Source organism: Ammospiza caudacuta, chromosome 3 (genome assembly GCF_027887145.1).
Source record: "Ammospiza caudacuta isolate bAmmCau1 chromosome 3, bAmmCau1.pri, whole genome shotgun sequence".
Taxonomy (NCBI): Eukaryota; Metazoa; Chordata; class Aves; order Passeriformes; family Passerellidae; genus Ammospiza; species Ammospiza caudacuta.
The window spans coordinates 52,641,206-52,667,387 of NC_080595.1; the positions used below are offsets into that span (position 1 = coordinate 52,641,206).

General features: G+C 40.9%; 1 protein-coding gene across 1 annotated transcript in view; it reads right to left on the reverse strand.

Annotated features, from left to right (window-relative positions):
• Window positions 1-26,182, reverse strand: part of UTRN (utrophin) — a 341,981-nt gene that overhangs the window by 262,037 nt on the left and 53,762 nt on the right. The window contains exons 3-7 of the mRNA XM_058801643.1: window positions 22,529-22,590; window positions 7,300-7,392; window positions 5,774-5,851; window positions 3,957-4,049; window positions 2,920-3,092 (exon numbers count right to left, since the gene is read on the reverse strand). Of these exons, the coding sequence (XP_058657626.1) occupies window positions 2,920-3,092; window positions 3,957-4,049; window positions 5,774-5,851; window positions 7,300-7,392; window positions 22,529-22,590 (499 nt within the window). The remainder of the gene's footprint in view (window positions 1-2,919; window positions 3,093-3,956; window positions 4,050-5,773; window positions 5,852-7,299; window positions 7,393-22,528; window positions 22,591-26,182) is intronic.

A 26,182-nucleotide genomic window follows, 5' to 3' on the forward strand; every position in this document is an offset into this window, starting at 1 on the left:
CACTCTGTTCCTGGAAAACCTCATTCCAAACTTGTGATGTGGCTCAGTGACCACCCCAGGCCATCACAGCCAGAAACAGCAATCTCCACCCCACTTGCTCACTCTTCCCCATGGTCTTTTTCCCCCAATAACAAACAACAGCCTACAAGAAAACATCCCATCACAAGTGCTCATGAGGCCCAGTGCAAACCAGGCCAAGGAGCTGGCCAATTTGCAGTGCCAGCAGCCTTCATCTAAGATCAGTGTTAGCCCAAGGGCATCTCCAGTCCAGCTGTGCACCCAAAACATGCTGGTGGGTCTCAAGGGGAAAGAGCAGAGCACACAGCAGGAAGCAGAGGGAGCAAACAGGGCCCATTCCTAGCAGTGCCTACACCTGTGGGGCATGACCAGCCAGGTGCTGCAGCAGCACAGCTGCAGAGCCATTTAAACACCTTCCATTCTCCTGCAAGAGTGGCTTCTCATCAACTCCTATCGATTCTGTACTTTATAGAACTGGGAGAGGAAGAGATGGGCTTGCCTTTAATTCTTTTAATATTTGATTCAGTTGTAAATTGACTTAGAGTATGCTTTACCATCAGTAAAGTCATTACATTTGTGAAACAGGATGTCCCTAAGCCAACAGAGCCTAAAAAGCAAAAAGAAGAAAGCAGGGTGAGCAGGAACAAAGATATGCATGGAAGCTCATGGAATACTATACATCCATGCAAAAGCAGCAAGGAGAACCACAGACTCATGTAAATCTTTAGTAGATAGTGACTTTGAAAACAAAATAATAGATCACAACTAGGTACTTACCTAAGAGTAAGAAAAGCAAACCAAAAAGCAGAATTCAATTCAAAGAGGAGCTAAGCTAATATTAGTAAATTGAAGAGAGCAGTACAGTAAAATGCTAATAAAATTATATGAGGTAATAGGTTACTTACATGCTGTAAGTGTTACAAAGTTATTAGATATTGTAGCCAAGCGGTAGTACAACTAACAATTGCTGATAGATACATAATGAGAAAAGGTATTAAATCTCCTAATGGAATCCAAGATTCTCCTCTTTCAAGTGTCATATTAAAATAAAATATAAAAGCAGTATTGAAAAATAGCCCTTAAGTAGGGAAGCACTACTGTCTGGGTAAGTTAAATAGCTTTGTTGTCCTATCATTTCTGCAACCTGCCCCAATCTCCCTGTTCCTTGCAAGTGCTTTTAAATTCTCTCCTTCAAAGCTGAAAAGAGAAACCCAGCTAAAGATTTCTTTAAAGTATGGGGAAAATGGTGCTTCTCTGACTAAAGGACTTGTGCCCAGGGACAACAAAGCTGAATTCTGACATGCCAGCAGCTGTCAGGCTCCAAGGAATATGGAATAAAAGGCTCAGACCCAGATTTTAGGAAATCACAAGAAAGCACAGTTACTGAGTCAAAAGCTTTCAGCTGAGGCTTTTGCTGCTTAACAAGTGCTCTGAAAAGGGCAGAGACTTCAGATCCTACAAAGCCTAAGCACATAGTTAAAACAAAAGGACAACAAACAGCCTAAAACTAATTTTTCTGCTTCTCTCAGGTCACCTAGGTTTCATTTGTGTCTAAAGCTGGCACACTCTCCATCATAAAGCTTCACACATTTAGCAGCAGAGCAAGGCCACTACAGGCAGTTGTGCTGATAGGAAAGCTTCACCACAACTGCTCACACAATCCAGGGGAAGGGCTTTGCAATACTCGTGATAAATTCCAGTGAGAGGTTTGGCAGTATTGCTCTGTCCCTGCACAGCAGTCCTGCCAAACTTGCACAAGCCCTCAGGATGGTGCTGGCCCTCCTTACACAGCCATGCAGGCTGAACACAAGCCAGCCCTGGTCCACAACACACAGAGACGTGTCAGGGCAGACCTGTCCTGAAGCCAGCGAGCCTGTGACAGAGCCTGCTGCAGCTACCACAGGCCAAATGGGCGCTTTAGAGCAGGCTCAAAGTGGGTGTATGTTCTGGAAACACTTGGCATCTGCTGGGTGTAAATCTGAGTGTTTGTAAAGCATTTGCTGTGTAAAATACCTGGTGACCAGGAGGTCTGGTTACATTGTAGAAACTATTATGCCATTTCCACATTAAAATGGTTATTTATGGGTAAGAACAGTCAGACCTTGCAAAGCAATGAGCTGACTTCATTTAAGAGACACAGGATTAGAATCGATGGCGCAGATGATCTCAAAGAGATTTTTAAAAAGGAAGTAAAAAAAAGAATGCAACTTTAACAGAATGTGTAATGATGATTTATTTAACTTCTGAAGATTCTTGCAAAAATCAGAACAAACACAAAAGATCTGTGCAAAGAAACTTTAACTCTATTCCTTATAAAGTATAATGAACCAACTAAAGGATATTCTACAGATACCCAAAGAGTTTGATATTCTGCCCCACAGTTCTCGTGAAAGAACTGCATACATCATCTTTCAAGCACATTCTATTAAAAAACACCAGAAGAGCTACAGAGCCTCTCATTTCTTCATTTTGAAGCTTCTGTATCTTCTTATTGAAATTATATGCCAATCTCCAAGGGAAGAAATATTTCTTTTCACAAAGGAGAGCAGGTAGGAGAGAAATTCAGGCAAAGAAGATGGTCAACTCCTCCTTCCCCCACAGAGACCCTTTCAATATATTCACTGTAAAATGCACACCAAGGGGTATGTAAACCCACTCCAATTAGCAAATGTTTGTGCATGTGCAGGAACTCAATGTTACACTTCTGCCTTGGCTACAGCCTTTGCAATATGCTGGCAATGTCCCACCACTGCTATTGTTACCACAAAAAAAGACAAACAAACAAGAATCCTGGAAAACGAATCACTGAAATAGGCCAGAAGCTGTCAAATGTTCAAGCACAAAGACACAGAAAAAAGCTGTTTACTTCACTAAGTCAAAGACAAGCTGTTTGCCACTTACTTATGTCTGTGAATCACAGCATTAAAGGCAAGTCCATCAGCCCAGCTCGTGGTGAAGTTCAAAACATTGACCTGACTGTAAGGTCTGGTGGACTGGCGAACCCAGCTCAGCAGTATCTTCTCACTGTTGGTCTGCTGCAAATCTGACATGATGTTCTTCATTACATCCTTCACCTGCAAGACAGCAACAACTACACCTTACAGACATATGCCCCACTTTTTCTCCTTGCAAAACCAAACTACTGCACGAATCATCGAAGGGGCTTCCCCATGAAAAGCTATGAATCAAACTCCAATTCCTCACATGAAATTTGGGACTAGCAGTCTTCAGGCCATCTTTGCCCTCTACTGCTTACAAAAGCCAGTGATGCTTTGTGTAATAATGGCACATTACTCGTACATTATGATCCTCTCACTCTCCTTGGTGCTGTCTGTTCTAAGCATAGGGAATAACACTCCTCACTGCCTTGTGCTGTGGCTCCACCAGTAAACCAACTCCAAAAATACAGCTTGTATAGGTTTTCTGCAAGAAGAGGATATCTGCTCATCCTGCAAAAATAGTTTGTTGTTTGGGTGCTAGTTATACACATCTACCAAAGTCCCTACAAGTTAATTCAATGATCTTCCCAGATACTTAGATAAACCAGGAACAATTCAACCTATAAGACTAACCAACTTACAAAGCAGCTGTAAGATGCAAGACAAACACAGCTACCTAAGCAGTAAAACACTACCTGCCTCAAGCCCTTGAGGGAGGAATAGAAATACAATGCTTCAGCCCGAAAAGCCTCTCTGCAATTCACACCAGCAGGAACTAAACTGAGCAGCTGAGCACAACTGGGCACATACGAGAATACAGATCACGGGAGGCAGCCAATAGACTTCAGGCAGAAACCAAATACTGGCCTGCCTTTATTTACCAGCCCAAAATAGAAGCAGTATTTTCTGCCACCAAAAGCCTGGGAAGGTTTGAGAAACTCACAGCAGAACAATGTACATGATTCCTGGAAAGGAAGAGATCTCACAGTAGCCTCTCACCTGCCAGTGCAAGATAATGCTCCACAGCAGCCCCAGCGTCAGCTTGTGATTCCCATCAACGATGTCAGTTCCTCCAATATTCACCAACTCCACCTGGAGAGGTTGAATCAACTCTCTATTAAACACTTATCACAGCTCCAAGAAACAACCCCACCCCACATCCTTGGCTGTCCAGCCAAGTATTACCAAGTGCTCTGAAATAAAAAGTAGTTGAAGAGAAAAGCAGAGTTGACAGAAAATTGTTCATCTGAACTTGTCATGACAACTGCTTAAATAAACTTAATATTAACTGCTTAAACTGCATGACAAAAGATGGCACCAAAGATGATTTTCCACAGGAAGAGTTTTATTCTCTCCTCTAAACATACAGGTGCATACTAGCAGTCAAAACTGAAAAACAGAAATTCAAGTATAAAGAACCTGAAAGGAAAATAAAAGTTAAATAAATGTGGTCCTCAGTTATATTTATATTTTAATTTGATTTACAAATCAAAAAAGTTGACTTCCCTTACTTCGAACCATTCTGCTTAAAGGACGAGGTTCACAGGATTACTTGATCACCTACACCCTAGGTTTGTCCAATCCTTGCAATATATATTTAAACACTTTTATAAATTATTTCACAAGTTATGAATATTGCATAGCCCACAAACTCTCAAACAACAGAATGCAACTGCTTCTCAGTGGATGCCTTTTCCCTCCATCGTAACACACAACACACTTTTTAATGAAGCAAAGCAGTAGGCATAAATCAACTACATGACCCTAACAACCTTCAGCTAACTAAGACCATCTGTTTACTTCCAGAAAGCCAGATGCTGTCAGCTTCAGGAAGAAATAATTCATTATTGCAATTCAGTATTGTTTCATTTATTGTCATAATAAAATAAATCAATTTCAAGCTGAAAAACTCATTATTTAGCCTTTAAAAAGTTAATCAATATTTACAGTACCTCAAAGAACAAAAAGAACCCACTGCCAGCTTTGTCTGCTTCCAAGAAATATGACACTAGTCCACCAACACAGAGGGGAAGCTGCAGTATAATACAGCATGTTGTATCACTCTTCAATAAGCAGTTTATATAAATATGCCCATGCTTTCTTGTATTTCACGTATTTTATTTCCACAATGATCTTATTACATTATTTTAGTGACCTGACATTCACAAATAGAAATTCCAAGTATAGGCAGCATACTTACCAGGAATTGTTCGTCAAAAAAGGAAGAAAAACTAAAACCACTTTACTATAGCACTACTGTCTTCTAGGCATTAAAAACAAATATTAAGCTAAATAATTATTACTTTTATTTTTCTTAAAGTACAATTTGATTTTGTTTGCTCTTCTGACCAGTCCCCAAAGCTGCAAATTAGAAAGACTGTATGTTTGACACAGATGACAGAAATCAATGAAAAGACCCTCCTGGAAATAGAGAGCAGGATAGAGCCACAAAACCTGCCATCCCCTTACAGATTCCTGCACAAGTTATGCAGCATTATTTGAAATTATTTTTTTGTCCTGCTGTTTGCTTGAAGCAAAGTTTCAAGGCACATTTTTCTTAGGAGCTGCACACATCTCAACAAAGCACAGTTTTGTGATTAGTCGTTTAATAACATTATTAAGTTTGCATTTTAAGATCTCACAAAATTGCTGCACAGTGAAATTCTACATCGTAAAAGAAACTATGAACAGTTTACCCATTTCAATAAGGTCTCATTTTAGATACAAAAAAAACTTTACTCTCTGCATTCTGAACTCATTTACATACAAAAATAAACTAAATAATCTCTCAAAAAGCTGTGGAAAAACATGCTCACATTGTTCTGATGCAAGACTTGCAGTACTCGGTTGACGTTATTTAAGGCATGTACTCGGGTGGAACCTCGTTCTTTAGGCTGAAAATAAAAAGTTACAATCTGTTCAACATCAGAATTAATGGACATATCAAACAAGATTAGAGAAAAGCATCTCCAGATTTTCACTTCTTTCTTTTAGTAGTAGTAAGAAAGCCCAAACAAGATCATGCACAACAATTTCAGAATGAAAACTGGTCAGAACAATATTCCTTAACCAAAGGCACAGGACAGGCCTTGGATTCAAAATGTGTTTCAGCTCATCTTCCGTAAGTCCAAAATTTTTATTCCCAGCATCTACAGAATTATAAACCAGCAATGCAAAGGCAAAGGAAGAGTTCCTGGGGAAAATCTGAGTCTTTTGAACATTTGCCAGAGTACTTGAAATTTTCTGGCTCCCAAGAGAGAACAAGCAGCAATTTGTTTTTCTGGCACCAAAAGCCTGCTAAATCTTTGCATACTGGGAAGAAGTTATGCTTCCTGACTTTCCCTTCCTTTTAATATCAGGGGGAATAAAAAAAAAAAAGAAAAACAAAAAAACCTCCACAACGAAAAAGAAATCTCACCAAAAAAAAACAAACCTTCAACTTGACAATTCCTGCCACTCCATTTTCTTTTAATCGCCATAATTTAATTCTTGTGGCAGAAAGTGATCTTACTGCAAGAGCATGGAGCTGAACTTGGACCACAGTAATCAACTTAGAAACAAAAAACTCATGTTGTTTTCATCATACTTCAAATCACACCACAAATTATTAAAAGTAGTAGTAAAACACATATGCTTAAAAAATAAAGTAAGCTTGCAATGTGAAATTTTGTATGACTGAAGGTTCCTCATAAGGGCCATAAACAAATTTGAGACTTGGTATAGTGAAATCAAGAATTTAATCCCAAGTTTCACAGGTTTCACCACATTTTATGCATCTTTCTGAAGAGCCATTAATGTTAGCAGGGGAGAGTTTTCAGCCACATGCACTTTCCCATACACATTTTGAGCAGTTTTCAGTCTTTTCCTGTCTCTAGACAACACAATTTTTCAATGGAGATGCAGATTTTTACCTACTAGCGGTTGTCTTTTTACTTTCTTTTTGTTCTTTAAGGGATCTTTCACAGGCTTACTAGAAGCCCACAGGGATCCAGCTGAACACAGGTCAACCTGATCATCCAAAAACAGACCTTTAAAAGATCTCTCCTAAAAACATACACTATGTTCAGTATGTGAACAACACCACTGATTTTACATGCTTTGCTAGACAGTATGTAAACCCTCAAGAGAGGGTCAGGGAGGTCAGCCTGATGCTGTATCTCATGCGTGGAGTTCATGGGAATTTCACTGGAACTGTAGAGAACAAGTACACATTATAAGCAAATTAAGGTTTTAAATAAATTAAAATTTTTAGAAAAATAACATGCCTCAGTTTGTGTTGTGTTTATTCATTGGTCTGGGGTTTTTTTAATAAATGGATATATGACTCAGATGTTTCTCTTACCAGAGGTTTCCCCGTCAGACCCTCCAAAAGGTCCAAAAGCTTCCTTCCATCTTTGAGATCTGTGAACATGTCTTTCACTGGGGCCTTCCCACTCTGCAGAAGAAAAAAAAAGGAGTAATAAAAACAATGTTTAAGCAGAATGTCCCTAAAAAATATATGCTTTTTCCTTTGTATCTTTTTAGCAATTCTTAATTGGCACTAAAAGTAGTGAATGAAAGCTAGGGGACTGCTACAATGATCAAGAAGGAATCCTTCTTCCGTTTTTAAGTGTTATTTTCTTTCCTCCCTATCACTGTGGTTCTGCGCATTAGCAGCGTTATAAGGAACCAAATCAGTGCATCCTGGCTTAGATTAGGGTGGATGCACGAACATGCAAAGATGGCAAAGAAAGAAAACTTGGCAAGTTTGAGGAATCATTTGAGAAGGAATGCTTGGTTTGGCTGCATCTAAAGGAAGAAGAAACAGAGGCATATCAGAAAGCTATTGGAACAACTTCTGTCAGATTTAAAATAAAGGACAAAAAATTACTTGGAATTGAGCCCTGTGTAAGGTGTCACTGTTCTACAAAGACCAGTAGATTAAAAGGTATGATATTTATTGAAACAAATTAATCATTTTCTCTACCATGGAAAAGAATCATAATGTGAAACCCAGAGGTATTCTAAATTATAAATTTCTAATTTTTACTTTCTTTGGGAGTGGAGGGACTCTGTACAAAAATCGTGGCAGATGAGAGTAGAATCATGTTAACCTTTTCCATGCTTCCTTTTTATATTATCTCTTCTTAGACCATAAGAAATTAACTGTGGGACAGTTCTACAGGGCAGGGGGAGAAGACACAGCCAGCCAGCAACTAAGTGCATTTCCTTTGTAATATTCACCTGCTGGCTGCCAAGAAATCAATTAAACTACTGCTTTCAGTGTCCCTTCCAAGTGCCAATTTGAGGAGAAGGAAAATATTTTCTAAGTACCACAAAAAGCTCCAATATTGTTTTTTTCCTGTCACCTTGACTTTTTAACATTGCTCTTCAGAAAGAAGGCTGTCAAAGACCCACCTTACATGACATAAATTAGCTGGCATAGATCTCTCCTGTCTTCACTTCTCTCCTCCTGCCCTACAGCTGCTGGTAATTGCCAAATACTGGGTAACAAATCAGAAAAAAAGAGAACTGAACAGCTCAATGAACCCTTTTTGTAAATGTCTGATTTTCCCCAAAATTCATATGGGTTTTTCTTAGGTGCCCCATTTTGTTAGATTTGATACTGCAAAAACTACCAACACAAAAAAAAGTCAGAGTTGAACAGCCACAAAGAAATACTTTAGTTTCCTGTACAAAAATATAACTGAATGTAACAATTTCAACCAGCTAAACAGTGGTAAGTATGATCTTTCTCTCAGAGCACATACTTTTCACAGATGATTCAGATGCTTCACAGCTGCATAGCAACTTAACTAAATTTTTAAAGCATGCTGGAGCCTACAACAGGACAACTGGCTGCTGAGATGAGGAGAGACCAGTGCTTGCTGTCTACCTGGACTTCAGCAAATCTTTGGACACTGGCTCATATCATATCCACATAGGCAAACTCAGGTGTGCAAACTGGACAGGTGAAAGGTGATTGAGAACTGGCTGAATAGCAAATCCCAGAGGGTCCCAATAATTGGCACAGGGTCTGTTTGGAGGCCTGTCACTTGTGATGTCCCCTAAGGTTCAATAGTGGGCCCAGTATTGTTTAACTTCTCCATCAATGACTTGGATGAAGGGACAGATGCCTCCTTAGCATAGTTCATAGATGACACAAAGCTGGAGGAGTGGCCAATACCCCACAGGGCTGTGCAGTCACTCAGAGGGACCTCAACAGGTCAGAGAGATGGGTAGAGGGGAACTGTGTGGAATTCAACAAAGGCAAGTGCAGGGTCCTGAACCTAGGGAGGAATAATCTCATGCACTGGTACAGGCTTGGGCTGATCTGCTGGGAAGCAGCTCTGTGGAGAAGGACCTGTGAGTCCTGGTGGACAACAAGCTGTCCACAAGCCAGCAGTGTGCCCAGGAAGCTAAGGAGGCCAATGGTATCCTGGGGACATTGGGAAGAACACTGCCAGGAGGTCAAGGGAGGTGTCTCTCTACTCATCCCTAGCAAGGCCACATCTCATTAGGTGTGTGTGAGACTCACAAGTGTTGTGTCCAGCTCTGGGCTCGTCAGTACCAGTGATAAGGAACTCCTGGAGTAGCTCCAGCAAAGGGCAACAAAGTGGTTCAAGGGACTGGAGCATCTCCTTATAGTATAGGTGGCCTTTGAGTCCTAGTAAAATATCTGTATTGTACATGAATATCTGTATATAGGCCTTGCCCCGGTAAGTCCCGGTTGTTCTTGATGGGCTGCAGCTGCAAGGTCCTTCAGTGGGCTGCAGCTATGGCTAGTGAAGATAACTGGGATAAAAGGGGCTGGGTGGGCCAGTCAGGGAGATCCTTGAAGGAGTCCTGACTAAGAAAGAACAGCATGCAGAAGAAGGAGTCCGTGCTGTGAAGATCTGCAGCCGTAAGGAGGTATGGGACTTTAGAAATATGATAACAACAGTATAGGACTGTAGAAACATAATAACAACATCTCTTCACATGGAAAGTCTCAGGGAGCTGGGCTGTTCAGCCTCGAGAAGAGACAACTGAGACATGATCAGTGTCTGTAGGTACCTGAAGGGAATGTCCCAAGAAGATGGAGCCAAGCTCTTCCCAGCCGAGCAATAGGACAAGAGGTAACAGGCAGAAACTGACAGAAATTTCACCTGAACATAAGATACCTTCCTTGTGCAGGTGATTGCAAACAGAACAGATTACCCAGACAGGTTGTGGAATTTCCCTCACTGGAGATGTTCAAAAAAACATCTGGATGCAATCCTGAGTAACATGCTCTAGGGCTCTCTGCTTGAGCATGGTGTAATACAGGAGGAGATCAGCCACAGAGCAATCAACCAGTAAAATTTAGTTTACATTTGGTGTGCATCACCACACTGAAGACAGTAAAAACAGGTTGCTAAGGGCACAAGGAAATTGTTCCTATGACCAGAAAAGCAAGCAGTAGGAGCTAACAGAGGTCTCTGGATGTAGTACTAATCAAAAACTCATTGTCAAGCAAAAAAGTAAAAAAAACCTAAACATCTTAGTCATTGAAGTGTGGGCCTCTCCAGAGCAGGGTAGAGGGGAATAATCACTTCCACTGACCTGCTAGCCACACCTTTTTATGAAGCCCAGGGTATGGTTGGATTTCTGAGCTGAAGAACACCATTGCTGCCTCATGTTTAGTTTTTCATCCACCAGTTCCCCCAAGTCCTTCTCCACAGGGCTGCTACTAATCTATTAATCTCCCAGTCTGTACAGATACTGGGAAGGCCAGGATGCAGGTGCAGGCCAGGACCACATACTTGGACTCACCATACTTCACAGGATTCATATGGGCCCCACTTCTCTAGGCTGAAGTCTTTCTGGGTCACCTCCATTCCCACTTGCACATCAACTGCACTTGCTGAGAGTGGTGTCATCTGCAAACTTCCTGAGGGCATACTCAAACTCACTGCATGTCATTGGTGATATTGAACCCTTCAGATCACATTATGGACACCTGAGGGACAGCACTTATTTCCGATCTCCATTTGGACATTGAGCAATTGACTGCAAATCTTTGGATGCAGCTGCCTAGGCAATTCCTCATTTATTTAACAGTCCATTCATCAAACCCCTATCTCTCCAATTTAGTGACAAATGACGTTGTGGGAGACACTATCAAAAGCCCTACAGAAGGAAAGCCTTTATAATTATACAATTAATTATAGTTATATATCATTAGAACAGCACACACATATATAATACCAAAACTGAGAATGCTATAGCCATATATCCTCAATCAATTTGTTGCTTTAGGTCCTGAAGTTAAAAAGGATTTGGAACTACTGGAAAAGCAGAACGACATCTCATCTAATACAGTGCAACAAGAGTATTGAGAGGATACAGCCTTCCTTCTTTGCTTCCATGCCCTCACTTCACATGCATGAAAATAAGCTGAATGACTTCCTGCTTTCAGTCCTTCATTTCAACAGGTCATGGTATGTTCCAGCCCTACACAATGCTCCCTGCTGTGATGGTGGAAATAATTTATTCTGCTTTCTCAGGAGAATGACTTTTTCATTTTGATGACTATCAGAGCACCATGTTTTGCTGTCAGTTCAAAGAGTCAACAGAAGAGTATTAAATTATTTCTGCATACTAAGCTACTCATTCCTGGTTTGTTCAAGTACCCACTATCCTCAAAAGAGACAATGCAATACACAAAGCCTCTGTATTTAGTGAAGTCTAGTAAATGCTCTCCGAGGGAAAGATGTTAGCTCACTCCATGTATTCTCCCACATGCAAGTTGACTCAAGTTTGCTAAGAAAGGGTTGCAACACCCACCCCACCAAGCCTATCACCACCTCCACAGAAGCGTACCCACCAGGAAAGCTGGAACCCTGCTTCTTCAGCTTCCCACACCCACCTGAATCCCATGCATACACCAGGTGGCAGCTGCCACCCAGGCAGCCTCAGCTGTCCAATCAGGGCACAAAGCCAGCCCTAACAGTCAGCTGATGTCCCAGTGGAGCAGAGATTGCACAGGCACTGCATCCTGTTCTGCTCACACTGCCTCCTCCCAGTCATGCATTTTTCTCATACCTGAATGCACATTTCCATGCAGGATCTGCTATGTGAGTCATATAGTCTGCAGTCAGAAACATCACTGCTCTGTTCCCCAGTGCAGCTGGAAACTGGACTGCTTTCTTGGGATGCAGTTTGAGAGCAACCCAATGTGCTTCAGGAAGTCTTCTATTTTCTTTATGCAAACAGAACAGCTACAGATCCCAGCTTCTGATGGCCACATGACTCAAAGTTTATTAAGCATAGAAGGGTGCAGGAAAATAATTTCTTTAAATGGCAGCCCTTAGTGATAGTCCCATACCTTTATTTCTCAAGAGACGACAAGGAAAAATTCTGGGGCAAAGCTGACCAAGCAGCCATGCATGCCCTCTTGTGCCAGGTACGAGCCAGCCCTGAGCCAGGCCAGGCTGCTGCCATCACACTCTTTGTGATAAAACCCACACAGAGCCCCATCACCTCACAAGCAATACCCACCACCGAGCCTACTGGGGCAGGCTGCTGTGGCAGTGCAAGGGCAATCTAGCAGCTGCACTACACGGCCCCTAAGGCTGGACCTGTACTTCTACTCCAGGGGCCATCACTGGAACCCTGGCTCTGACCCAGCAGTCTGACCACCATCAGGGCACCTGCTCCATGCAGACTGCACTGGGGTGAAGCAGGCAGCCCTGAGACCAGCTAGGGCAGGCTGGTGTGCTGCTGCAAAGAGCCTGGGCTCTGGGGGAGGACAGAATGTAAGCCACAGGGCTCTGCAGCTTGGTTCCTTAACCATACCTACCCACATCCATACTGCTCACTCCTAACACCCAGAAAATAATCTGGCCTTCTGAAAAATGAAGTCTGTAGCTACAGATACACACATAAATAAATACACAATCTGCAGCATGCAAAAAGCACATGCATTTCTGTCTCTGAAGATTCTTGTCTGGCATACAGTACACTAAGGCAATCTAAATTTCTCTTTTTCAGAACTAACATTTTAGTCACTTTCTAAATACTTAAAGACTACACAAGTACAAAGTAGTTCAGCCCTTACCAGCATCCTGTAAGGAGAAGCAGTCCATCACTGAGCATAATGGATGGAGAAATTTAAGTATTTGTCTTTTAAGAAAGAGTGACAGTGACAAACCATACCGAGCCCTTCACACGGGCAAATGGCTAGTCAAGGTTGTGTTGGTAAGTACTTAAAGAGCAGCTTACATTGTGCTAAGCACTGTACAAATACCAGGCAGCTAATGGGTCCTTTCTCAAAGACAAAATAGAGTCCAGTTTACACTATAACGACAGCATAAAGGACAGGCAGGGACACACTTTGTACCAGAAGATCTGTGCCGGTTCGGGGTGTAAAGCATTCACATCCCACTCACTGAACACTTTTATCAGTTAACAGAAGGTAGTTTTTCTCAGCTTTGCTTATGTTTGCCACAAGAGCAGAAAAAACAAACCAAAAAAATCCTGGCAGAAATCTCTTTCCCTCAGCCTGTTCAGGAAGGCTTTGCCAGCAGCGCTGTACACACAGTTACTGTAACAGACTCAAGGACTTGATAAAACAGACAAAAGAACATAATTAACAGACTCAGAAAGAGGCAGTGTTGGTTTACCAGCGCTTTAAATTAGCACTGATAGCAGGAAAGGAGTTGATTCACCAACAGGCTGTGTAAGGGAAAGAGGAAGAAGAAAAAAGAAAAGGGAAAGGGAGGCAGAGCAAGAGAAAGGAAAGTAAAAAAAAAAATAAAAGCTAGAGACTGTACATAAGCTAAGGGCTAGGCTTGCTTGTGTTCTCATGAACTTTGCATGGTGACATTTGTTATGCACCAGTAGGCACATACACAAGGATCAGAACCAGATCCAATCCATCACATTACATCTATTCCAACAAACATTTTCATGCCAGCCTTTGTGTGAACACAAGTAAGGGAGACGAGACAAAGAACTTTTGCTAGTTATCCACAGCAGAAACAACTTTTTCTGTTGATTTACCTCATGAGGAAGCAGCAGTTTATTAATGATCTCTGAGCTGGAGAACAGATGCTACCAAATGTACACAAGACCAGGCATCTCAGACATCAGTTTTACACTTTCCAGCAAGACACTGGCACTATTTGGGAAGGAGATACCACACAGCGTTCTCCTCACACCAGCTGCCCTCATATGCCCCTTTGGCCATCTTTCAAGTCCCTCTACCTGGATCAGGTTTAAGAGGGTGACTCACACTTCCTTGTGTGCATCTAGAATTACTCACAACGAAGGGTTACCGAGGCCAGCCAACATGACTGTGCAGAAATCATTCCTCCTCTTTGCCAGAAAGCATTCCCAGGAAGTGGAAGAAGGTATAAACAAAATCCAGATCAGATGTTTTGAAGTCATCCAATGCTGCTGAGAGTCGAAAGCCCAGCCATCAACACTTACAGTTTGTTCTACTAAAGCCACCACAGCTACAAGGCAGTGATCATTGTTGAGTATGTTCTATAGTAGAACATTATTAATTTTCCCTTTATTACCAATGAGGAACTGTATCAAACTGAGCCTAGTTAGAGAAAAAACTGGAGTTGCAAATTCTCAGTAGGACAAAACCTCCTTTTTTCAAACACCAGCTATTTATCATTTTATGATGACTACTTAAGTTCTTTATTCTTCAACATGAAATTATATGGAAAGGCAATCATTAAACAAGGTTAAATGTTTACCTAGTTGTTTAACTAGAAACATGAAATTCTCATTTCAATTATCTGTAGCAGACAATTTACCTGTGCTTTAAATCAATAATTATTGAAGCTACATTATTAAACCTGACTTTTTCAATTAATGAACGCCAAAGACATTGGAGAATAAGAGATAAGCCGCCTCTATTTCACATCCTCCTCAGTGATACTGATTCAGACCTTGTAGCCACAACATTAAAACCAGGATGAAAGGTCCTCTCAGTTTCACAGTTAATGCACACTGGCTGTCACCAGGAAAGTAACACATTTCATAAAATCATACAAATGACCTTCATCACTAAGGGAATGCAGCAGACAAGTTCCAGCTGCTCAGAGCAGGGCTGGGAAAAGCCCTGGTTGCCATTTACATTATCTGCCACTTCAGGAACACAAGAAAGCAGTACACTGATTTTCCATCAGATTCTTTTATCTTCAAATGTCACTTTTATGAAGTTAAGAGTTGTTTTAATTCATTCTTTTTAATCAGTATATGACAATTTTTAACATCTTATATGCTCAATACATAGATCAAAGCAGTAGTAGAACTATAAAGACCCATTCCTTTGAGAAGGGGCAAGTATTGGAGAGGTTGGGCTCTTAAATGATAGCATGAACCATTCATAATGTTCAAGTACATTCCCAGGGAACTGATGGTAACCAGTTTAAACTCAGGAGCAAGAACTACACTTTATCATGACCCAGACCAAGAAAGAAGCATGTCAAGTGCTGCTACATTATAAGGCCAGCACATGGGAACTCAATGTGGGAAACAAATCAGAAAGCAAAAAGGTCATTGCATAAAGTAAACAACTATGTCAACAAATAATCTCACCAGTTTCTAATTTAAGACCATAGACAATGTTTACAGAAGTATTTTTATGAAAATGTGGTACTTTTTTCCATTCTCCTTCCACTAACATGCAGGAGTTACAGGACATCATACACAAATACTAGCTGCACTGTGACAGATATATTTTCACTGGGTATACTCTACTCCATGCTGAATATTGCCAAGGAGTTGTGGCATCTCAACACAACACTAGTACCAAAACTATGATTTCAAATACCAAGTAAAGCAAATAAATAAAAAGTTATAATCATAAGAAGACACCTTATAGAGCAAATTATTTTTAACTACTGGTGCTCAAAAATAAAATAGTTACAAGCAACTAAACAGCTATTTAAAACCCCAGACTAACAGGGGCTGGTGGGCAAAACTAATACTCATCACTGAGATATGCTGGAAATTTTGATTCTACTAGATGACAGACATGAGTTTAAGAAGCAGCAAAGCTGAACAGCTAAAGATAGTTCAATTCACCTAACTCCTAAAACACTCGACTGACAACATGACCGAAGGAGGGAAGATCTATCAGTGCAAATAGCACAGCAAGGCATCAGTAAATCTGTAGGTCTTTCTCTCTCCAGTGTATTTATTAATGCATTTACATAAGCCTATGTTACAATAACATGTTTAATGTAACAGTACTAACCTCAGCTTGCAATTAAGCCTCATTGCACAACAGTACCAGCAGGGGCAGCTGGGACCCTGCTTACCACTGTCAGTTATTTCTCTTGTAAGACTAAAAGGTTATCCTTTTAGTTATAGTTTTTCAAGCAACATAACTTCAACTGGACCCTTTAAAAAATTTTAAAAATCCTGCTAACCAGGTTGACTAGTCTCATTAGCAGCTAACAGGTAAAGGAACAGATCTGCTTTGGTGCCTCAACCAGGTTCAGCTCTAGTACTTCAGAAGGTCCCACAAACCCTTCAACAACTGGGATGAAAACCAAGCCTAAGGATCAGACCCAAACCCAGAGCATTAACCAAGTCACCAATACTTACAGCCCATATTACTATACCAAGTTTTCAACTTCAGCAAGGGAGACACTGCTCACCCCTTGTTCTTAGAGCAAAAACCAGCAGAAATTGAAAGGAAGGCAGAAAACTGACAATTTTTTTGCTGTGACTATATCTGGGAGATATCAACTGCTACATATTATTGCTTTTATGCTAGAAAGCAGTCATCCTTACCATAACTCACAACCTACTATAGAAGAAAAATTTACTTTTGTGCTTCTTGGCTAAAAGATATGCTAAGCCTAGAAAGGTTTGTTTTGTCTTCCCATAAAAAGAGACTAAAATAGACCTTTTTAAGGCCAGCTCGTGCAAACGCTAATTCCTTTCCATCCAGATTACTCTTCTTTTCTAACAAGGCTATTGCTTTTTAAGCTGTGGCTGGTTTTGAGTGAAGTTACATTTTACGGTTTAATTCAGCATAGAAAAATATCAGAAGCAATCAAACTGTAGAATATTTCACCAGTCATCAAGTATCTCCTTGCTTGCACAACAAAAACTGCACTGCAAAAAGGACTAGACACCATGTTAGGTGATGTCACCTTGGACAGACAAAATTGTCTAATCAATCTTTTTGATCTCTTTTCTTGCATGACTAATACACTGAACTCCGTAATTCTCCTTCCCCCCCCCAAAAAAAAACCAACTTCTGAAATGTCTTTGACCTCAGGTATCTTGGGTCATGTGAAATTAATTATCATGAATAGGTATAATTTTGCCTTTAAAAAGATTTATCACAGTTGCTAAGGGTCAGCAATGGAGCTGCAAAATATCTTCACAAGTGTAGGGCCTGACATTTACTATTATGACAAAACAGAGGAAAGAAAATTAAGAAGCAGAAATGGAGGAAAACATCTATTCAGCACACCACACAAAAAGCTAAAACAAGACTTTGCAGTTACCATATGAATTAATGCCTGGTATAATGAGGAATTAACTGTTTCAATTTTAAGATGCGTATAAAGCCACAACACCCCAAAGCACTCCAAGAACAACTCATCAGTTCTCCTACTGGCCTGCCTACTCTCATTTTCCCTTGGTGTGCTTCCAGGGGAAGGGACACATCAGAGCCCAGGAGAGGAAATGCACAGGAGCCCCACACTGAGCACTTGCCTTCTCAAAGGCTAACTTGGAGCTCAGCCCTGCACTCTGATCTCAAGCCGCACCTCCTCTAACCCTAAAGTCAAATGTATTTTTGGAAGATCACAGAGTAGGAAAAAGAGCTTAAGATGCTGTACAAGTGTGGGATGTCTGGCTTTATTCACATTGCCAGATCCCGGCCTGGCTCCAAGCCCTGTCAATGCTGGCCAATGCAGATGTCAAGGCACTAGCACAGGACCTGGAGGAGCAGAATCACAAATACATGCAGCAAGAACACTGCAAATGCACAAGACATAAAAAAAAGAAATTGAGTTTGTATTGGAAAGCAATAGGAACACATGATGGAAAGGAAAGGGAGGCCCAGCCTTCAGGCATGCAAGGGCTTTGAACGCGGTTCCTGCCACCTTGGAACAATGCCCCAGCTGACTCCATTCAACAGCCTGCCATATCCAAGACTTATAACTGAGGGGCAGAGAAATCCAGTGTCATTTTCACTGAATACCACAAATCTCTGGGCTTTTACGCTCCTTTTGCAGAGCACAACCGTCCTACCAATAAAGCTTTTTTTTCCCATCCCTGTGGGAAAATTTCCCAAACACAGTGAAGAAGCAAGGTTTTGGTAAAAAGACACTACTTCAGTTTGCCAATGCTGGATCTGTAAGCTTCCTCTAGTGAGTGAGTGACAGCACTGAGTTCCGACAGGCTGCGACAGACATGGGTCTAAATTAAGTTAGGGAATCATGTTTCTTGTGCTGACTCTGTGTTCCACCTGCCAAGCTCAGGAAGAGCAGAGGAGGAGAGGAACCAATCTGAAAGCAAACTTGGAAAAGTACCACCTTGGAAAATGAGCAAACTAAAGCCAACAAAGACAGAATCCTGCAAGAAGGTGAAGGGAGGGCAAGGTTAGTGCCCCTGAGACAAAGGGAAATGCAAAAATAGGACTGACCACACAAGCATCAAATCCTGTAAAGGCAGGAGAGGGGAAATGAAGGGCAGATAGAGCAGATATGGAACTTTAAAAAGAAAAACTGGGTCTTGATGGGAAAAAAAAGTATAGTGACAAAGGCAAAAGTGGATATGAAATAGGCAGGGCAGCCAAACTCCAGATTTGCAAGGATTTGCCAGGCAGGCAAGGCTTCTGACATGAGAAGGTGTAATAGTAAGTGAGGGGGGGAAAAACAAATATACCAACCAAAAACAGGGTCAGAGACTAGGAGTAAAGGAAGAAAATAGGGCAGAAAGAACTGTACTTGCAGGGTTCTAAAGTGGAACACAAGACTCCTGAATTTCTTAACATACCTATCAAGTTTCTAGAAACCTTCTGGAGTTGCAAGTGTGAGTATCCAACTACTTTGCTCTGTAATTATAAGCTGAAGCACAAGATATCTGCAAGATGCAGTTAAAAATCCCAGGCCTGCTGATAAAACATCTAAGTAGCTAAAGACTGAAGCTATTCAGATATTTGGACAAACTAGAGTTGATTACAAAATCTTTGTTCATTTTCTCTTTAACTGTGAAACAAGTAACAGAGGGATACTGGAGTACTACATTATCCTGCAGACTTGAACTCAAGCTCCACTGTTAGCCAGAAGTTCCCCTGTAACTCATCAGAATCATTTAAAACACAATTTTACATGCAATTATGAATGGTGTGCCAGATTAAGAAACTTCCTTAGATCACTAAAGCCAGTCCTTGCTGACACAGGCATAATCATCTTCAAGTCCCTTTTCTATGCTGATTGAGCTCCATCTGAAAACCAACTAAATATTTTGGATGGTCTGATTGAGTTTGCAGAAGATATGAACCCTCCAAATTCTGTTATAAGGATCAAGAGTTCTGTTTTATATCAAGAAACATTAAAGAAATGTTAAATCCTCTATGACAATTTAGCTTAAGTCTCAGATCAGGCACTCAAAGTTGGTAGCCATTTCTGATGTTTACCTTTATTTGCAGTGGCTAAAAACCACTATGACAAGATAGCACTTCTGCATTGTATGCAGAAAATAGATGTTCTGAAAATAACCTACTGGAAAGTTTTAATGAAGATTAATATAGAAAGGGATAAAAGGATAGGAAACAATCCTATATTGTATAAAGAACATATATCAGCTATCCATACAACTAGATGCTTTAATTGGTAAGGCTACACTCAGGAAAACAGCTAAATCAGACTCTTGAAATTAGACTGGACAGAACAATAGAAAAAATACAGTAAGTAAAAACATCACATGGCTTTATAACCACATGCTGAAATGCTCTGCCTCAGTATTTATTTAAACATAAACTTCCCCATTGGTTAAAGCTTGGTATCAGACTATTTCTCTAACAATTTTTATTCCCTCTAATCTTAACAAAATATCCTTACTACACAGCCATCATAGGCTTGTGAGCTGTAGTGTGTACATCTCTCCTAAGGTATGTCTAAGAGAGCAGTGAGTCTTGGCTGAGTATATTTATTGACCTTAAAACAATCCACTTTAAATGTTTATGCCTTGATTTTCAAACAACACACACAAATAAAAGGCACTGTTCTAGCACAGTTTAAACCAAGAGCACAAAACCAGGTTACTGTACTGGAACTACACCAAGAACTCTTATCTCACCCATCAGGGTACTGAAGCAAGCACCTCACAGCACACTTGAGATACTTGAAGTGTTTTACTCACCTACCTGTTCTCTGATGAGAGGGGAAAGACACTGCTCTCTCTCTAGATCCTTTGTAAAACCTTATTGAATTGACCTAAATCAAACTCAGCATTATGCAATTTCACAATTTTTGTATGCTAAGCTACAAAAGCTCAACCAATTACTTTTTATTTGCTTAAATGAAGGGCAAGTACAATGTAATTAACGTGGATGGACAAGTAAAATTTTTGAATGAAATTTGCAATTCCATACAAAATACCTAAGTTACCATTTTGTTTTCTGCAATATAAGTCTGATTACATTTAACTAACCTCTAAAATCCCTCTAACCTACTAAGCAGCTAAATCAATCTAGTTGACAGAAAAGGAATTTTAAAACAATCCAAATGACTTAGTACATAAAAAAAAACTTTGACACAACAGGACTGAAATCAGCCTCTTTCTATTTTTAAGGTACAGTTGAAAGTAGACTTCCTTACATGAAGTGATTTCTATTTAACACCATCATTTTCCTTGCAATTTGAACATGCCAGTCTTAATAAATCTGTGTCTTGTCATGCCAAAATAGCCATGCTTAAGTTCGAATTGGACATGCAGCAGTTGGGAGCATGTCCTCTTATAGGAGTCTCTTTAATCATTAGCAAGGCTTTCATAGCTTCAGGTGTTTAATGGGCCATGAAGTTACAGAGTCACAAAGCTACAGTTACTTAAAACCATATGAGTATCTGACCATACCCTGCACCTGGGAAATCCAGGAGCTTAGCAAGATCTGTCTGGTTACACAGCATAGAAGGAAAGATGCTGTACAAGATACATCCATGTGACTAGAAGCAGAATTACTGAAAATAATTCTACCTTCTTCAATACAATGCCTGCAGCACTCACAGATGAGTCACCTGGCACAGTCTCAGTATGACTGTCATTCATTCTCAGTATCACTGTCATTTCCATGTCCATGCCATCTCTATGCCAGCTACATGACTACAGGCAGTCCTTTCTTTCTCACCACATTTTCCTTCCTTACATGATCCTGCTCTGCCTACTGCTCCTTCTGCAGAACCACCACTCCTCTGAGCAGCAGTCCAAAGCTGAGCTTAGAGCAACCAGTTACCCACACACATTCCTCCTCTAAAGAGCAAACTAGCCAAGAATGCATTGGATGAAGAGTGCAGGATATCAGCTTTCAACCAAAACAAACCCAAGCCAAAATGATTCAACGAAGGCCACAAGCCTTGCATTGCTCAGTGTCCTGTTGCACAGGAAGGAAAGGAAGGTAAAAATTCCTTACATTACTGATCAAGAACTTCAGAAGGGCAGCACTCCAGAAGCAGTCACTCATTACTAAGGCACTGTTGCAGATTTAAAAAAAAGAAAAAAAAAAAAAAAACACCAAAACACACACCCCCTTCCATAATATTTATATCTGCTTTCAGGATTTCACACACATGCCACTTTTCAAAAAAAGCCTGCAAAAGAGTAGTTGCCCCATCTGCAGCACCACGCTAGGCAGAAAAAAACATGAGTTTTCCCTGATAATATTCCAGGTTCTTTCACACATTCAAACTATGAAGCAGGAAAACTTTCCACAGACACTTATATTCCTGGGCAAAGTGTCATTTTTCCCTATCAGCAGAACAGTGTAAAAAGCAGGCTTTAAATAGCATTCCAGAGCAAACGTCACTTCCTTTATCATCCCAAACCATGAAAAATCCTCAATAAGTTTCCAGTCAGTAAAGAGAATTAAAATGAGAACTGTACAGCATGAGAGCTGAGGAAAATTCAAAATGAGCAAGTAATTATATAAAATTTCAGTCAAGGCTCAAGTAGCAACACCAGGTGGCTTCAACTAGAGGTTTGCAGAGTGAGTAAAGCTGACTCAGCAACAGAGTCCACACAGTGATGAAGGTTCAAAAATCTGCTGCAATGCACTCTGAAAATTGCACATAAACTAAACCAAAACTAAACAAAACCAAACAGTCATGCTCATGCAAATAACTATTTGATATATTAACAAATAGAATATTCCATTTTTTCTTAAAATATAGTATCCAATAAACATTTGATACTGATGTGCAGGAGGAAATGGAGGGAACAAACACTAGACTGTTTTATCTGCTTTTACTACACACTGACATTTTACTAGGAGTATTCAACAAGAGTAAAAGTAATGTACATTTAACCAAAATTATTCTAAACAGTGAACCAAACAAAATTAAGTAGTACATCCAAACCAACATTACCTTGGAAAAGCGAGCATTTATCCATTTTGTAAAGGTTTTTTTCTGTACATCATTGTGTTCATCTGGAGAAAGAAAATAAGAAAACAATGAGTAAAGTTGCATTCTTCTTAATCCTAGATTGTTCAATACAGGTCACATTAAACACTGTCCTGAGACTTGGGAGAACTTTTTGCCTTATCTGTCAATAAAGCTGAACAACATCCACAACACTTGAGTACTTGCAGAGCACACAAATGCTTTGCCTTTGCTAGTAACCACAGCAGCTCCTTTGCATTAGAATCAGCCTCACAGCACCTCCCAAGCGGGTTCCTGATGCATAAAATTCACAAGCCTCCCATCTGGTGATAAACAACCTACGAAACCATGGGCTTTTAATTAACAGACTTTGTCAACACCTTTTTGCCTGAATGCATTACTCCAAAAGGTGCTGAGGGCCTTACTCAAGCTTCTGATGCAGATAATAGCCTCTGTGGTAGCAAAGCTGCTGGGACAACCCTTGAAGCACTGGCAGCCTTACCCACCCTCAGCCTACTTTTGCACCTGGGTTCAGAAGTGTGTTAGTGATCAGTCACAGACAAGTTCAGCTAAGCTGTGGGAAGGGCTCAGCAGCCCTTCCCTTCAAATGCCCTGCTGGTGTGACACCAAAGTACCACCACCCAGGGGTCTGAGAGACAGCCATAAGGAGCCAGCAGGAAAAGGAAGAAGGGCAGGCAAGTGCCTGTAGGTCAGAGCAGAGGGAGGAGCAGTGGCCTCCAGCTGGGCAGAGAGAAGGCAGCTTCCCAGGATGCCTAAGGAAGCCATTTAGGAGTCACCTGCAATTTTACAGAGCCCATCCCACTAAACCAAGGTGAGTCACTTACAGCACAGGACAGACACTCCTGCCTGTTTCACAGGACACATCTTGGGTAAATTGCACTGAGCACTGCTAAAGGTGAGCCTGCGCTTCATCACCTGTACTTAAATGACAGTGAAATAACTGCTGACAACCAGACTAGGCTAGGGAGGTTCACCCAGTATGGATTTACAGGTCTGCTTGCCACAGACAAGAAAATACACACATGCAGCTTGTCAAAGGCTTCAACCTCCAAAGCCCTGCACAAACCACAGCCAGGGCAGTCAGTCCCTTACACCAGGAAAACCGTTGGACAGCTGCAGCCTGGATCAGGAGTCTCCAAGAGCCTTTCAAGACTCCACCAGCTTCTTGGCAGACCAACCTTGAGATACCCTTCAGGCAACCACAACACACTGCTGTCTGGAACGTTCTCCAGCAGAACCTCTTGGTGGCAGCTGGCATCAATTTCTCCAGAATCCATTCCACAAAGCAGCAAACCACGATGGTTTTCAGACTACTGTCCCTGCACTTGGAATGAAGCCATAGAAAAAGCCTGATTGCAACTCAAATTTTCTGCTTCACGTAATCATGAAAATTTATGCAGTCTGAAGCAATATTAGATTATGATTAAAAAGCACCACTTACAAGATCATATACTCACAGCAGCAATTGAGACTGTTGTACAATTTCATCTATAAAATCCAGATATTAAAGAAATAAATTTAAAAACGACAGAATACAACCAGAAGATTTATATAGATAACCTCAACATTTCTAATTTCTGGCCTAACACAGAAGCTGACACTATCCATGTATTCACATCTAAGATATCTAGCCAAAAAGCTGTTACACACAGAGAGAAACCAAAAACCATGTGTGTTTTACCTAACAGTAAAGAATAGTGGCTACAGCTCAGTCCAAATACAAGAAGTCACATCAATAAGAAATGAAGTGTCATGACAGTTGAAAAACTTAAAACTGTATGAAACTGTTCATATCCATCAAAATTAAAACCTTAGTTCTGGGCTTCTTTTAGGCTACAGCTGAAAAACCTGTTTAGGACACAAAGGTGCATATCAGCCAGGAGCCATTGTTTCACCCTTCCATGCCTCTCCTCTTTGGCAGCTAAAGCTGACCCAACAGACCCTACTCTTGATTCACACCTCCAGCTCAACCAAACATCAAAGACAGCACAATAACTGAAAAGATTTTTCTGAGCAAGCATCAAGATAGCTACCACCACCACACCATACTCAGAATATTGAAACTCAAGGTGTTGTTTCAGGGGAGTATAATTACCTAAGACACTTTGTTAACCCTGTCTTTTCCCCTAAGTGGCATACAGCTCCTTTCCATCAAAGACAGAACCAAGTAACTTCCTGCTAGATCCTAAGTATCCATCTCACAGGAGCCTGGCAGACAAGATGAAAATCAAAAAAAAATTTAAAAATAATATATTTAATCCTTTTTTCCCCTACATGTCTGTTTTCTTTTTTTCCTTTTAAGACACAGGAATGGACTAGATTGGTCCAACCGCCATTGTTGGAGCAATGTTTTCCATTAGCTTTAACTGCAAATACTGTTTGTATTGAACATAGTGAGATTTAAACATATTTTTCTTTCTAAATATCATTCCTTAACCAGTCTGCCCCTTTTGTGCCAACACCCCCAATTACACCCCTATGTACCATGATGGTTTCCCAAGGCTCCATCTGCCTTTTTCCTTCCTTAAGCATCTGTGAGAATGAAGAGTAACACCACAGTTCAAGGTATCACATTGTTTTAACAGTATTGCCCCTTAGCATGATAAAGACAAAGAACAGAGGGGCCAAAAACAGTTGTATGACTGTGTTAAAGGAGAGCAACAGTTTTGAAAAGGGTCCTGCATTTATAAATCCTGTGCAGTAGGAGCCCTACAAACCCCACTCTTGGAGGGTTCAGCCCCTTCCCAAGCACACACATGGCAGGAGGTGACAGCTCTGCTCAGCATTCCCTAGCTCCAGCCTGCCAGGACTACCTCAGCAGCCTTGGTCCTACAGCCACTCCCACCACCACAGTCCAGTCTGCGGCAGTGCTCCTGCTAGGTGTGCTGTAGCAGCACACATGGCACTTACTAAAAATCCAGCCCCTTTTCCCCCTTTTCAAAACAGAGGGTTTTCTAGGAAGGGGAAGGAAAAACACCCACCAAAACTTGTGGGAGGACAGAATGTAAGAAAATAAAGATAGTGCAGAAGGTAGTCTCACCCCTGAGGAGTTGCAGCTGTACTAATCACCAGATATTAGGAACAGGCCTGCCCTTAACAGGCCACAGCTGTGTCAAATAAGGAGATGTGTGCTACAAATGAGTGGGTTAGCTGGGTGAGGAGAGAGTTGGAGTTGTTGGCTGTACTGTGAAAAAGGAGTCGCCAGTGCTGTGAGGAGCTGCCCAAGAGAAATCACCAAGAAGGTATGGGAGCTTTGCAATAAGATGACAACAAAAACCCACATCTTTGATAATTATGAACTACTTAGTCTTGATAAAAGATTTGGTGAATGAAAGAATATGAATGCATGTACCCCTAGTATCCCCTAAGGAGCAGTGCATCCTTATTCCTTTCTATTTCTTAAGCAAGGAATAAGAACCCCCACAAATCCCATCTTCCTAAAACATCCTGGTCAGTTATAAAATCCACAGACAACCTTTGCCAGTCAGACTCTACGCTTATGCTTGCTTTATAAAAGCCTCTGTAACTAGGATCTTTGGAAGTGGCTGTTACAGCTACAGTTTTGTCAAGCTTTCTCCTATAAACTCCTGAAAAAAAAAAAAAAAGAAAGAAATTGAA